Source organism: Melospiza melodia, chromosome 3, assembly GCF_035770615.1.
Source record: "Melospiza melodia melodia isolate bMelMel2 chromosome 3, bMelMel2.pri, whole genome shotgun sequence".
In the NCBI taxonomy this organism is placed as follows: domain Eukaryota; kingdom Metazoa; phylum Chordata; class Aves; order Passeriformes; family Passerellidae; genus Melospiza; species Melospiza melodia.
Window position 1 is genome coordinate 32,968,921 of NC_086196.1, and position 16,362 is coordinate 32,985,282.

At 37.7% G+C, this 16,362-nt stretch overlaps 1 protein-coding gene across 2 annotated transcripts in view; it reads right to left on the reverse strand.

The window, feature by feature from the left end:
• The window catches only part of STX7 (syntaxin 7), a 31,080-nt gene continuing 14,718 nt past the window's right edge, over nucleotides 1–16,362 (reverse strand). Inside the window, exons 3-10 of one of the 2 annotated variants that reach the window (XM_063151197.1) lie at nucleotides 10,350–10,419; nucleotides 8,729–8,819; nucleotides 6,964–7,101; nucleotides 6,266–6,318; nucleotides 5,507–5,597; nucleotides 4,826–4,898; nucleotides 3,955–4,037; nucleotides 1–1,405 (exon numbers count right to left, since the gene is read on the reverse strand). In XM_063151197.1, coding sequence (XP_063007267.1) covers nucleotides 1,280–1,405; nucleotides 3,955–4,037; nucleotides 4,826–4,898; nucleotides 5,507–5,597; nucleotides 6,266–6,318; nucleotides 6,964–7,101; nucleotides 8,729–8,819; nucleotides 10,350–10,419 — 725 coding nt within the window. In that variant the 3' untranslated portion in view covers nucleotides 1–1,279. Of the gene's footprint in view, nucleotides 1,411–3,954; nucleotides 4,038–4,825; nucleotides 4,899–5,506; nucleotides 5,598–6,265; nucleotides 6,319–6,963; nucleotides 7,102–8,728; nucleotides 8,820–10,349; nucleotides 10,420–16,362 lie in introns of both variants that reach the window. The other variant, XM_063151198.1, reaches the window with a different exon arrangement.

Genomic DNA, 16,362 nt, shown 5'->3' on the forward strand with positions numbered 1-16,362 from the left:
TGCACTCTTTAAAAGACCTTTATTTTGGTTGCATGGTTACAATTCATTTATGCTTACAGTTAGATTCTTTCCAAATAATATTTCATAGCTCACCATGTACACAGTGTATTCTCTATCATTCTGTTATGGAAGAACTTTATAAAATACAGATTAAGTGATTTTTTTATCTGTACACTTTTCAGATTAGTTAATCAAGATTAAGTAAAAAGGCAAATAGATTAATTGGCAAAAAAGTGGTTTTACATTTTTAATATATTAGTACAAAATGGCACAAAAGAAAAAAAGGTAATTTTAAAGGCTATAAGCATCAAACTTTTTAAATGTTTTCAGTCAGTTCAACTGATTTAACTTAATTTCAAATACCAGTGTTGAACTTGGAATTGAACTTGTAATCTTCTTTTCTTAAGCTGTGTGATAGACATCACATACAACTTTGCACCTGTTCATGGAAACTAAATCACAGCAGTTTCAGAACAGTGACATTCAAGTGCAGCTAGGAAGTTGGGAATTTCTATTCTTCCCAGTAAGTCTACAAAGTCACAGACTAGAGCATATTTTTGTATAACCAAATTCACTCATGCACACTTCAGATGCAAAGATACCAGATGTGTGCAATAAAACACAGTATTTCTTAATGCAAGGACTGGAACAAAAAATTCACATACCTACATCATTCAACCTCCCTATCTTTCTAGGAGGCTTCCAGACATAACCATACTTGATGCCAGATATAGAGATAAATGGAACATTTAAAAGATTTCAAGCAAACTGAAGGCTTAATTCACAGGCTTCAGGTATAAAAAGATATCACATCAACTTCAGCAATCTATGTTTTATGTTTGAACCACCCATATCAAATGGGTAGGTGAATGTGATGGAAGGGAAAGAGAGAAGAAATATTTCTAACTTAAAAATAAATTCTGAGATGTGAATTCGTTGCCTCAAGCAACAATTCAGGAGTTTGTTTTGGCAGCAACATTTAGCAATACCCCAAAAGATAATTACCCACCCTGTCAACACAAGTTATCATTACTTTGATTAGCCCCCTAAACCTTAAGATGCTTCATGTTTAAGTTAACGGAACAGTTTATGATCTTGACTGTTATTTTCCTGGTAAGACAGCACCCACATCTGAGAGGCCAGGCAGCTATACTGATGGCAGTACTGAGAACATTATTTCTCAGGTTAAAACAAAAAGTCTTATAAAACAAAGTGTGATGAAGTACAGAACCACTATTTTACTCAGCTTCACAATGAGCAAACCATGACTATGAATTTCCTAATTTAAATACAAATTACAAAGCTTTCTCCAGAGACTTATCTTGCAATTAACCATATGATGACTCCAAGAAGCAGTGCTCCAATAGTAAGTATAATAATGAGTATGCACATCTTCTTTCGAGACCTTTGCTGGCAAAAGAGAAAAAACAAAGTTGATTGAAAACTGTACCACATCAGAAAACTATTCAGATGCTTTTATGGTCCTACTACTTGCGCCCTTACATATAAAGATGATCAAGACAGCTAAAGATGTTTAAGGAAAAAAAAACCTATCTACATTACTTTATGGCTATATTATTCAACAGAATGATTTCAGTGGTATTTTCTGGTACACATAATAAATAAATTAAAGAAAACACAATAATGTAATGAATGGATGTAATCAGAACTCCAGGGGAAGTAACATGAGGTGACAGCATAGAGAGGAAAATGGACAATCAGTTGCATAACAGAGAAAGTAGAAATGGTCTGCTAGAAAAAAAAAAGACTATTAATGTATATACAGAAGGGAACAACAGACTAAAATTTTGGGCTGCTGTGTATCCATTCACAGTTATTTTAAAGGGTTTTTTGCCAAGTTTCTTAGGTAGAACTTGCTCTTAAAGAAAACAAACAAACAAAAAAAAACACAAATGAAAGAGACATGACTAGAGAACCACTTAAAATAGATGTCATTACAATACAGTCCAAGCTATGAGCATGTTGAGAACTTTCACATTTTCCATACAGGTCTATAACTTGAGATACCAAAGCGCTCAAGAACAGTAGCAGTCTTTCATCCTTTACCTGAAGGGTATAGAATCTAAAGGTTTCCTTCAGAGGATGGAAGAAAATTACCAAATGGGTTTCTCAGGCTCTTGCTAATAGCCAAGGAATAACAACTCTGATCTTGGGATTCTAGGCCATAGTCCCAGAAGTAAAGACAGTCTGTGCTGAATTTGGCAAAAGTTCTTCTGCCTGGGTGGTTTTGATGTTTTGGGTTTTTTAAATTTTTTCTCTCTGAAGAACAACATCTGTGTCAGTTCTTCATAGAAGCTGTCAGTTCTCTGACCAGTAACAGCCAGACCACCACATTTCATAACAATTCTCTTCTTCTAGTTTTATTGTCTCATTGCCACTTCTCCCACAATCAGGCTAAGATTTCTTCATTTCATTGTTTTATTTGCTAGAACTCAATCAGCTTGCTGGAGTACCTTCCTCTTCTGTCCATTATCATCTCCTTACACTCACAATCCCTTCCTTCTGCATCCTGCTGACACCTCTCTTACCAGAAATTCACTGAAGTCAAACATTTCCCCTGTGATACTTAGCAAGGCATGGGAAACTTAATTTCAACATACAACTGATCATCCTTCCCACAAGTGCTGAAGCAGCCTGGCTTTGCCCATATTGCTCTGCTGTGTGAATGCACTCCTCACAGCAGAAGAGTGATACAGAGCTCACCCAAACACAAACAGGAGCTGTAGGAGTATCAACAGCCTTGTCCCTCCCAGCATACCTGGGCCTCTAACACTTCCTTGAGAGGGTCAGGCCAGATACAGTAGTTGCTGAAATTTTTCAGCACCTTGGAACACGGATAAGTTTTCAAGGAAAGGAAAGCAAATCCAAAGCAAACTACACAGTCCTTTCATCCAAACACAGAGCAACTCTGCAGTGTTTGGTGCCTCTTGCAAGACCCACCGAACAGAAGCTTGTCAAGTCTTGATAACCTTCCTTTGAAATCAGAAGATCCTTTCCTCCTCAAAATAAATCATGAAGCTTTTCATTTTAAATTTCAACCAATATAAGTGGAACCTTATACCTTCCACTGAAATTTTTGGCTGCTATTATTTTTTTCCTGAATTTTTAAAGTATCAAAATAGGAGTCATCAAACACACTTAATGTGACAATTAGTCCCACTGAGAATACAGTTCAAGGATGCACCCTCTCCTACTTCTGAAATCAGCAGGCAGTCTTTCAGACATTCTGTCACTCATTTACTGCCCTAGCTACTACTAACACACATAAGAGGATTTTTAAAAACAAAAGTCTAAGGACTAACTCTAACTTAAAGGGGAAGATTAATTACTAATATGATTATTTCTAATAAGTTCCAAAACTGTTATAAAGAAATGGCATTTAAAGTTATTGAAGGTCTTTTCAAAGAAGTTTGACAGTTTAAAATATGTTTTTAGCATCAAAGTAGGAAATAAAAAAGCTGGATATATACAGCTTCAGGAAGATTTCAGACAGCAAAAATTGGTAATAACTGGACACATTTTCAGAAGATTTTCCTGCCTATCTTCTCTACTTCTCCAGTGATCTCCAAAGGCTTGCTCTCCCATATACAGGAACCTTAAACTTTTTGAATTATAAAAGTAGGAGTCTGTTTGTGTAAGGCTTTTTTGTTGGTTTGGGGATTTTTGTTTGTTTGTTTTTAAGTAAAGGTGTAACTCCCGGTACTCTCATAGAATCTCAGAAGATACTGAAACAGTCTGGCTGGAAGCAGCCTCACAGGAAGCCCAATGCTTTCAGAAGTCACTGACTTATTTCATATTGACCTAGAAATACCACTGTAGTCTAACAAACTTTTAAGTCTCCAAACTTAAGGCAACTTGCTAGGCAAAATCTGAAGTGCATAAGAAAGTGTAAGTCAGGACTACTGGAGGACATTTTCATGCAACTGGCATTACCTGGTAGTTCGCTGCTCTTGACAGCTGCTGGTTTGCTTGCTGCACATGTACATCTGCACTTTCCACATTGGCTTCTATGCTGTCTTTGTTTTGAAAAGAAAGATTGCAAATTTTGATAAGTCATAACCCAGACAAAGGTTTGGAATGCTGAAATACACTTGAGAGTATATAAACAGCTGCCCCAAAATGCTGTTGTCTTCATCAGTATTCATCAGTGTACCTTTTATTATGAAACCTTGATCCATCCTACACTTATGCCTGAGCTCATTCCAGAACTGCCCAGGCAATAATTGGCTGAATTTATGTTAGGTAACAGCTCTCCTGTTCTGCATGCAAGGCTAAAACTTCAATACCAACCAAGGCAGAAGTTTTTCAGTACTTCTACTTTTTTTTTTTTTTTCATTTTTAAATTACCTTTTACTTGTCCTCCAACTTGCTACCGACCACTCTCTGCTCCAACTTGTCCTCCAACTTGCTACCGACTACTCTCTGCTCAGATTAAAAGAAGTCCTAAGGTTTATGAAACAGAGGCAATGGACCACACAATACCCAAGAGGCATGATTCTAGTTTGGTGTTCTATCATATTGACACAGAGTGTATTTTTTCCAATTTTATGTACCAACAGTTCTAAAAACTACTTTAGAGACATTTTATACACCAGAAAAATTACATGTTTTAAACTGGATTTTAAGCACTCTTACTGTATTCCCAGTCATCTCAGCCAGTCTATCCATTATTAGGTTCTATCTGATTTGCTTTAGCATTGATAGTGTCATTAAAGGAATTTTTCAAGCAAAGGGAAGTTCTACACTGCAGCTCATGAGAGAAAGTGAATAAAAAAATTTCAGGTAATATTTGAATTGGACTTACCTATTACATCACCTTGTTCATGAATCATCATTCCTAGATCTTTGAAAATTTCATTGATGTCCATAATATCAGCCTGCAAAATGAAATCATTAATGTACATCACACATTTAAACATCTATGTGCATTATTTAGATAGAAATACTGTTCCTTCTCCTCCAGGATGTGCATCCATGACTCCTTATACTACAGTATGAAAAAAACCAAAACCTTAATGTGCTTATTTTAAAAGCTTTTCTCGTACTTCAAGACCGAGTTTATGAAGCCCTTTCAAAAAAGTCCACTTAAAAATGAACATGATGAAGAATACATTGGGAAGATGTGTGACAAGAGGTATAATTTTGCTACATTTATGTTCACTGTTTAAAATAGTTCTATATTATGACCATATTGGAAAAAAATTGTACGTATCTTTTCTTGCAATCACATAAGCACTCTTATTCCACAGCAGAACCACTGAAGTTAGACACAGTATATCAAAACATGGCTTTCATACAGTAGATTTCAAATGTACATTTCACGTCTTAAGGTAATATTTGCAGTTTTGAAGGAAAAAAACCACACCCACAGACAAATCCAAACTACTCAAGATTCATGCCACCAATCAATGCTCATGCTCCTTTAAAAATGCTGTTTCTTTGGAACATCAAAAACATGTTCTGCTGTAAAACCACTTGTACTTACTTCAAGCTGCCTAATGGAAGACTCCCTCTCCTCGATAAGACGGAGGTCATCTTCTGTAATTTCTTCATCTTGCACTTGTGCTTGTGGTTGACTATCACACAAAAAAAAACAAAACCAAAACCCATGCAGAATTGAACAAACACAGTGAGAAATTATTCAGAAGGATAAAACTACAGTTAAATACATAGCACATTTTACATTATCAGTCAATAAAATGTCTGGTTTTACCCTTGTCTGTGCCTGGCTAACAGAAATGGTATAACCATCAGAGCTGATGGTGTAGCAGAGCTGCTGGAGCAGTGCTGCACAGAGCAGGGGACTGACTGGATATTCTAAGTATGAATAAAAGGTCAAAGTTCCCTCTGAATTATCAACTGCAGAGTTTACATCTATCTGAGCAACAAAAAAGAATCTGAGTCTAAGAAACAGTTCTTGAAGAATATGAAAGTAATGGGAGTTCCCAGTAAACACTGGGCCCTTATCACAAAAGTTTTACTTTATTCAATTTGGAGTCTTGTTCCCTCAGTTTGGGTCCCAGAAAACCCAAATGCAGCTTAGGGGAGCTTAAGGACCTGTCTGCAGCTGAAGCATCAGGTAAAAAGGAGGGACATTATGTGAACTGCTTCTTTTTCTCCCCATGTATGCCATCAAAGTACCTTCTTTAGGCTAAACACCAAAAAAAATCATGGCCAGCTTGCTTCCCTGCAGGCCATTCATTATTCTGAGCTAGGATAAGGCATATTAAGTGATTCAACCTACCTGTCCCAAGAGACAAGTGTTCCTTCTTTGTAGTTATCTTCTGGAGCCCCACCCTACATGATCAGTGTTTAAAAATATAAATAAAACATTATACCCCTGAAAAGAGCACTGGCAGCATTTCTATAAGGAGTCAATACTGGGAGGTTTCTGGTAAGTCAAACTGAAACATGATTCAACACGTTCTGTCTGATTTTGCTTTATGCATGCATAAGGCTGAAATATGAGCAAAAGCATTCAGCTCAGAAACTGCCTGCTACAACTTACAAGTATAGAATGTATTGGCATAGAGCAAAATTGATATACTGACAAGGAAAATCTGAAGCTATTCAGCACTTCTCCACCTTAATACTCCACTGAAATCTGGCAATTCATTCTTCCCCAAAGGAAAAAATCTGTTGATATGTACAGGTAGAGCAAAAGCATTACAAAATCTACTAGAAGCTTTTGCAAGATTACAGCATGAAACAGGGGCAGTTCATTCCTTTTTGTGACAAAGGAAAGGAAAAAGTAACAGTTGTCCAGGGAGGTTATTACAACTTAATGCATCCATTATTATAAAATCATATAGCACATGTTCTGCAGCATGTAGACTCAGCTATAAGCTAAGTGGCACTGTGGAGGCAAATCTGTTCTGTGGAGACACAGAACACCACTAACATCAATGTAAAGAATATAGTGGCACATTTTCTGGTACTTACAGACACCCTTGAGCTGGCTCTTACTCTGGCTACAAAGTCTTTTTCCTTCTCAGCAGCTTGCCTTTGGAGTCTTTGGAAGTTTGTTAGCGCTGTGGTGAACTCTCCCACAAGACGGTCTTTCTGTATTTTCCTTTGACGCTGTAGGAGAAAAAATTTTACCAAGTCAAATGAGCTCAGGCTTTTCAAGGCTTTACTATTTCCAGTCTGCTAAATACCAAGGCATATATATTCCTTTTTCTTCTGAATTGGTGTAAAGTAAGGCTGTCAACAAAACCATTTGCAATTTCATGGACAAGCCTTCTTTCCTTCTAGGATAACATAACCACACAAATTAAAGCATTTAAAGAAGAAATCAATGTATTTATTTTCATTTAACAACTGGAAATGGGCAGTGATAAGAAATGTTCTACCTTCCTTTTTATCCACTGATTGTAAAATGTTCTGCTTTGTTGTGAAATAATTTGACACCAGGAATGCTAAAATATGCAGAGGTGACTGAATATAGAGGGGAGGAAGAGTGCAGAAAAGTGCAGAGCACTTAATATGTATTTTACATAAATGCTGGAAATACATATTGAACTGAATCCAGCAGTGGGTTCACATACTCCTTTAAATCCTTTAAAACAGATCCAGAAATACTTGTTCTATCCTCTCAGGTTTGTTTTTTTTCAAGATGTAGTGAGGGGAAGGGGAATATTGGGCACCCAGGAGAGCCTCCACCATATTTTCCTAAATATATGCATTCATCAACCCTTACAATTTTCTGAAAGGTTGTCATTTGCCATTCATGAATCTGTTATTTATGCATTTCATTAAGAAATAGCTTTGATAAAAGGGTAAAATTAACCTGTAAAACATTTCACCGTGAACTTTTCAACTCCAGATAAGCAAACAGAAAAAAACCCAACAAACTAAAGATACTTTGGCTGAACTAGAGATTATATACCAAGATCAAGTTCTAACACTGCTGTTAGAAGTTTACAGCCTGACAGGATGAGCACACATGGATCATGGCCTGCCATTTGAACTCCTTGTTTCAAGACCATTCACTTTTCCAAAGGCTCCTTACTAACTACCTGCAGACCAGGCTAGTTGTTTAAGTGACAATAACCTGAATCCATGTTTTCTAGGATCCTGTTGTTCTTCCCTTATTTAAGTGACAGATTTTGCTAGGATTAGAAACCACAGGAGGGCAGACAGGAGTGTGCTAACCACAACAGCCACTTCACGTGTTTCTGACTGAAAGATTTTACACACACTTCAGAAGAAGATTGATTTAGTAACAGCTCCTGTCTAGTCCTCTTGAGAAAGGAAAAGCCTGTGACAAGACATAGCATATGCTGATCAGAATGATGCAGAACAGACATACTGTGATAATCAAATTATTCAGACAGTGAGTGAACAGTGTTTAGGCACACAATTCCTCGACTCTGGAAGCAGTCAGAGTGCTGGCAGAGTCAGATACAGCATCACTACAATGGATTACAAAGTGTCCAGCTACCTGAAAAATCAGAAAGGCACAAAACATTGCCTTGATTCCCACTACTTCTGTCACATTACTTCATTCCTGATACATAACAACAAGTTTGGGACAAGTCTGGACGGCAACAAAATATTCTTACATTTTAGTGTATTCCCGCATTGTGCAAATGTGTTGACTAACTAACTAAACAGTGCTTTGAAAATAGGAATAAAGAAATGAAGTGGCTCAAATACTTTACATGAGCCAACATAGTCAAACAAGCCATGCTTTTTGGTTTTATACCTGTTCACTCGTTGCAGGCAAAGATCCAAACTCTTTAATGTATTTGTCAGTTTCTTTGGCAAGTTGGTTGGTGTATTGCTGCTTCTGTTGCCTACAACCAAATGCAAATTTTTGTTAGAGACCATCAGGTTACTTTGCTGAATTTCACCGATTCTCAAAAAAACCATCAGTACTAAAAGCTTCTCTGAAGCCCACAAGGCCATCTTTATTCTGTTGTTTGCTGTAAAGGCATGAAATCATGGATTCCAGGCAAGACAGGTGTTGAAGAAGGTGTATTCTGCAGTATGACAACATAATTAATAATTACTAACTTTTTTTTTGCCCTTGGGTTTCCTCTATTTTATTCATGTGCAGTAATACATTTGTAGTCATTATGAATACATAAATATACTTCCGATTTTATCACACAATCCTTTACCAATATTCACCTTTATTTTGTTCTGAAGCAACTCAAATTCTTTACCTGCTTTGGTATCTTCCCCACCCAGTCTATATAAAAAGATTTTATCTGGAAAGCCATTATCAAGCCATCTGCATCATAATCAAATAACTCTTGCAAAGGCCAAGTATTCAGACAAGTGAAAGACCAATAAAAACTCAAGCAAGTTTACATACATACATAAATTATTCCAATAAGGGTCTGAAGCATGTCCTTAACAACAGTTTCTGCGCTGTTTAGGTGTCAATTTATGCTTAGATCTTGTTGGGTTATTGCATCAACTGTGTATGTATGTTGCTCTTCACCTATTCTCAGTCTCCAGTAGAATATCCCCTGTGGATTGTACCTGGCTAATGTTATGGGCCCTAAACGTGGGCTGTTATGAAGAAATTTGGCTGTTCACCAAAATGAACATCGCAACTTTGGTCCAACACACACCTCCTCCTACTAGTCAATGGCCACAGCAAAGCATGAAACACACAAAAAATGCCAGGATGAACACATGTTGCTTACATGCATTTGTGATGCTGTGATTAATGTGGTAAAGAAGTTTAATGAAAAAATCATACTGGTTCATTAGACCATGCAGAAAAGCAGAGAGGAGCTGCAGTCTCTCCTAGAGGCATGTTAGAGAAAGTCCACCTTTAGGTGACTGAACTCCAGCAGAGCATCTGCCTTGGAGTCTGATTTCACTTCTGTTATGTTACTATTTCTGGTAGGTATTTATTCTATAATGTCACCCCTTACTGTAGCTTTCATCACTAAAAATTATATTCCCCTTCCTCTCCCAGTATTCCACCTCACAAAAAGCCCATCCCAATATATTCATTACATTGTGACACTTCTACAAGCAGATTGGAAGCATTGACTGCAGTGGAGGGGTGTGGTGGTATGTTTTTGAGCAGTGATACTGCTTTCTGTTTGTGCCACTTTGCTAACAAACAGCACAGGTTTTATAGATGCACTGATGCTGCAGGCAATGTGCATGGGCAAATCAGCAGATTCGAGTTTACAGTCTACCCTACTTTATAAAGCACATCTCAACATCTCAGTTTCAAATCTTTCTCTATGTTCACCTTTCTCAGGGAAATCAAGCACTGCCTAACAGAAACCCACCTCATCACCTAAGAGGAGATTGTTTACAATGCAACGAAATGAAGCATTATGATGTGAAGTACTCACAGCTGTTGCCTCAATTCAGGCGTGTCCTGTGGTGTTCCAAGCTGATGGAGTATTCTTTGTATTTCAGCAGCTGTTTGTGAAGAGGAAGAAAAATTTGAATGGGGCAGAAACAATTGCTATTCAGTTTAATGCATTTTTGCTTGACAATTCTAAAGCCATATAAATAAATTGACAGAAATGGATATGCAGGAGTTTTTCAACCTACTACAAAGATTCCATTTGTAAGTCCCAAAACAACTATTGAGTGATTTTTGCCATGTCAAAGACAAAACCTGAGGTTTCTTATGAAGGATAGGAATGTATTAAAATCTTTAGGTAGAAACAGGCAATTTAAAGATTAGTCAATTATTTCATTATAGTAAGTCTAAATCAGGGGCTTTATTATATTTTTTAAAATAAACAGCACCATTCTTATTCTGGTTTATTTTATATATGTCATTTTGGAAAACCATATGGAAGACTTCTATAACATCTTACACAAACATTTCAGAATCCATGCATCAATGAAGAGACGGCAATAAAGCATTCATAGGTTAACAGTACATTAAAAAGGAAAGAAAATTTGTGTGTCCAGGTTTAAATTGCAATTTTGAGAACCTTATGTTTTTAAGTCTGGGATACAAACTGCCAGTGATTTTAAACTGTATTTCATGAAACACATTAGTTTTGAATTGCAAGAAATGACATATTGTCTGAGCCTTATTTTCAGCCTAATATATTTTACTGACTTATGAGAAAGCAAGGAAAAAAATGGACAGAAACTTAAAGGATAGGTAATTTTTCACACTGCAAAATTTAAAGTTTCCCTGTATTTCTGTGCCCCCCCAGCAGACTGGTTACCACACAGACAGATATGGTACGATATTATGTGGGATCCTCACTTCCTTAGCTCACTATTTATTTTTTTCCCTAAACTAAGTTGAAAATGCAGTAAGTGATAACCCTACATAAGGAAGAAAAACATATTAAAAAAAGAGTACTTTTCTATGCACTATAGAAGTGATCTGTAGGAAACAGAACTACAGGTAAGCAAATAAGCTGAGTTATGTTAACTAGTTAGTTAAAACTGCAATTCCTTAAAGCATTTTTATTAATAATATTAATTCTGGTCTTTGCTTCATAACAAATTTCCAGTGAATGTTGTATAGCTGATACTGGATTATCTGCACTGTTTTACAAAACATCCCAACTGCTATAGCAAATACTTTGTGTGCACACCCACATAATGAATACATCAAAACAGTAAAGTTAGATTTCCATGAGGTAAAAAAATCAAATACTTCAGGCAAGTGTTTTTGAGATAACTAAATGGCATAAACTACTAACAGAAAATTTCTGTGTGGAATAGCACTGTCAGATGGGTTTCATGCAGCTTGTATTTTAACTGAGCTGAAAAACAGCAAAACATGAGAGAAGATTTTTGATTTTGGCTACTAAGGAGCAGCCCTTCCCTGCCCCCTACCTGCTAGCCACGGCAGTGCCCGTCTGCCCGCACTCCTGGGCAGCTGCAGCTGCTCGCAAACACTGATTAACACGAGCTCGGGGTAATTAAGCTTCTTTTTCATGGACAGTGCAATGCATTGTTTTAAAATAAGCAAAATTATAACTGGCTGGTGTTATCTTCAAGAATATGAAGTTTTAATATCTATAAAACTGAACACTAATTATTCTGTATTTGTTCGAAGGCACTATGCCTTCTGACTGCAGAGCCGAGGAGCTCGGTTACTCGTATGCACTTTGAAAAGGGAAAGTAAAAAGAAAACCAAAACAGACCGAAGGAAGTCTCGGTGTGTCCTAGTCCCACCTAGAGGTGCATTATTTAACTGCAAGTGAAGAAAATACAGGTTTGTGTTTTAAATATGAATTCCCCGAAACATGGCCTATACTTAAAATATTTGCATTCCAAGCTAACTGCACATTTATCCGACTTCTAAAGCTGAACACAAGTAGATAATTGAGGGAAAATTAAAAGGCAGTACTGCAAAATTGGTCAGATGTACAATTCCAAAGGCAGAGTTCATGGCAGTTCAAGTCTTGTGCATAAAATTCAAACACATTTTATCATGAAGTCTGTAAGTATGCATAAAAATAGTGAATTTCTATTAGGACTTCAAATCACAAGGGGAAAAGTTTGAGAAAAAAAACTGAAGGACTGAAATAATATCATTTCTAAGGACTGAAATAATATCATTTTCTATGCTTCCTATAATTCAGTATTTTCCACCTTAACCTTTCTCAATAATGGGTTTTACTGAAAAAAAATTATTGTTTATATGAAGTATAGCAAAAAATATTTACATAAGAAAATGAAAATGCTTATTTGAGCAAATAAATAGAAAAAAAGACAGAGCAGAAAAAGTAAATTTTGGGCAACAGCCTTCAGCAGCACTCTGGAAGATGCTTCATAAAAAAGCCAAAAACAAGTTAGTAGGACCAGCATAACAAAGGAAGTGGAGAAGCTGACTTTCCTGAAATCTTGATTTACAGTATATGCCTACAGGTTGATGAGTTAAAGAAATCCAGTCTTTGTACTCCTTTGTATTAATATAAATATGCTGGCATGTATACAGACTAAAAATACATTTTTTATAGTCTTCTAACTCTTTTGGTTTGGCTTGTTTTTACTGATTTCTCACTGTAGCTACTTCTCATTCAAATATTTGATCTAATATTATAGATATAATCACAAAGCCACCTAAAATATAGACGTTAGGTTTATAGTGATAGTTTCATGAACAAAAATTTTCAACATGTTTAAAGATATTACCATGGGGATCACAGAGGGAAAGGGTCTTCTTCCCTCACATGCACACACAGGTCTCACAGAATCTGATTAAAAGCAAGACCTAGCTTTGCAACTCCTTAGATCACAGGACAATATCCCTTCCTTTCCTAAGGGAAAAGCAGGTAGCCTTAGCATCTCCTACTAAAGCTTAGACTGCAGAAATACCTCTGCTTGCTCCTTCCATGGCTCCATGTGTGAAACAAGCAGGGAGAAGGACCAAGCAGGCAATTGAGAGCAAAACTGCTGAAAAACTGTGATTACTCTTTGGAAGACAGAAGTTCCTAAATTCCCTATTTCACTGCTGATGGTTGTATTTATAAGGGTACTGCCTCCCTCCTTCATTTAGCCAGCATTTCAGGCCTGTGTAGGGAGTTCAGGCTGGCAGATCACAGCACACAGCATCTGCTCTGGTGCCCTCAGTCCATCAGTAACACTCAAGTGTCCCAGAGAGCCAAAGGTTAGGCCTAGCTCACACAGCCATAGCACTGCTCTGCAAACATACTGGTAACAGTCGGGGACCCAAGATCACAGCACAGCTTTGACAAGTTCCTAGGCTCGTTATGGTCTTCCCTTCCCCAGTTTCCCAATTCTTCAGACATCCCAAGGAGTTCCAAAAGACAGGAATAACCTAAGGTCCCTCCTGTCCTGGACATTACCAATCCTGCCACAGACACTGACTGAATCTTGTGCATGATTTGAATTCATTTCAGTGCAAAGTCAGACACTGGCTCACATGAGCACTTAGGCTCCTTGGCATGCATAGGTGGCTGCTGGACTTTGCCCAGGAGCTGCACAAGGGCACACACCACGTGTGCATGCAGGCGTTCTTTACCAAAGTCACTGGCGCATGGCAACAGCCTGCAAACTCCTGCAGCCACTTCACACTGCACATCAGGGGAGATGTTTGCATAGAATGGAAATCAACAGCTCTGGCAGGGCTCACACTGCACTGGCAGGAACAGCACCTTGCCAGCTGTGGGCTGGCAAATAAGAAAGCAAGTCCACTTTGGAAACCGAGCCGAGCAGGAAGCACAGTACAGCATGCAAGTAAAATGCATTTTTTTTCCCAAGAAACTGCTGTCATGCATGCAAAGGAATCCCATTTTTTCACCTGAAAATTAGTCATGTCTTAGAAAGAAGCAGTACCATAACATTAAGAAGACTTTTCATTTGTCTTTGCAGCATTCCTGATCTAGATTTCACAATACACAACTATTAGCTGATAAAAGCTACTCAGCTTCTCTAAGGCTGATCACATGCTCAGAAACAGGTCAGACATGGTTAATGATGAGCCAGAGAAACAATTAAGACCTAACCTGAATTCCTACAGAGAAAATTATTCAAGAGTCAGCTCATGTTTATTTTTACTAAGACAAACAGTGGTTCCATTTCTAGTCAGTGGAAGGCTTTTCCTCCAGTTAAGGAGAACATAAAAAGGAAAGTAGTAGTCTGATATAAAAGACCTCCTTCTCTCTACAAGAGTCATGGAAGTAGAGATAGTTGGAGTGGAAATATTTACAATGTTTAAAAGGTAGGAGTACTTGAGAAACATGTTCCTGACTGATCTGTAATACATACTTTTTTTTCATAAATAAAACCATGTTTCACATATTGGATCACACAACTACCCTTGCTTTATGCTGGCAAGCAAAGAAGAAAGCTTCCTTGTATCAGTAATTACTGTAGAAGGTGTAACACCACAGCATTGCTGCAGTAGAAAAGGCAAAAATAATCCCCACCCAAATCCTTCAGTAAAATCCTAATGTTTGAAAGGCAGTGGATCAACTAAGAGAATGGAAATGAAGAACAGAATGGAGGTCACCTACCTTCTCTGGCAGAGCTGAGAAGTGTCCAAGACTGTTACTGATGTTCAACTACAGCATTAGACAAAGGACACTGAGGATGGTCTTACTTTGCAATGTTTACAGCAACTCCAGCTACAGGAGAGAAGCTTTCTCAAGTACCCACAATCAGCTATCTTCCTACCTTAAACTCTATTCTACTTTACATTGAGAAAACCAAACTTTAAAACCCCAAGTGACCATGACCAAGCTTGTTGCAGCTTTATAAGTTGGAGAATGACATGTATCAACAACATAATCCTGAGAGTTCTAAAAAATATACCTCAATATAGAAGTATGAAACTGAGGGCAAATATGTTTAATTAGTGCTGCTTATTACCCCACTGCAGTAACTTCACTTCTTACTTGGATCACACAAAACTGCTTTATAGCCATCCAGCAGCTGTTTTTTTCCTTCAGCTTCCTTCAGCCAGATCCACCACACTGCCCAGTTTCATAAAGCTACGGTCTAATACTTCCACAGCAAAATGTGGCACTCACTGGGTGTGCATGGAAGAAACACCAACAGCAACACAAGCAACAAACACTGAGGCACTGCAGAGGACAAGAACCAGACAAGCAGGAAGAGCAAGAACAATGAAACCTGCCTTACAAAACAGCAAGGACTGGGAGGGACCTCATAGGAAGAAGGAGCAGAACAGTTCCTCCTGAATGTTAATTGTAATGGTCCCACCTATGTCACCATCCTATACTTAAAAAGTGACAGACAGGGTTTTAGTAACTGAGGTTCACAGGGCTAAAACAACAACAGATATTTAAAGATTGCTTTTCACTCATTTTCCTTATTCCTGTGCCCAAGGAGAATAAACAGAATCAGCAAAGTGTTCCTTTGTGTACACCTAATGCAACATTTGATTTGCTCCATGTGAGCCTTATGCTCCACGTAAGTCTTCATAAGGCAAATTAGCAGTGGCTACAGCACCAGCACAGTCACCTTGCAGAAATGCTTTGTCAAATACCTCACACGCGCTGCGACGGGCTGGGTAACTATGAAGAAATTTCCTATTTCCTTCCAGCTGAGCAAGAGAGTCAACAAACAGCACATCCAGTTACAGATTAATTTGTGTGGAATCTAATAAACTTCAGAGTCACTTCAGAGCAGGTTATTGGAACAAAAGAATTATTTGTTAAAATTACACCAGTTCAAACTGCTTTTGCCTGGGGACAACAAACTTCCTAAATTTATTCAAATCCAATTCAATGTGTTTTCTTTCTGCACTTCAGCTGAGGGTACTTGACTAAAGATGAAGAGATGCTGCAGAAAACATTCCTAGATCAAGGAAAATTAAGAGAGACACATTTTACAAGGGCACCTAGTGGTTGGACAAGGAAGACTGGCTTCAGTCTGAAAGAGAATAGGTTTAGG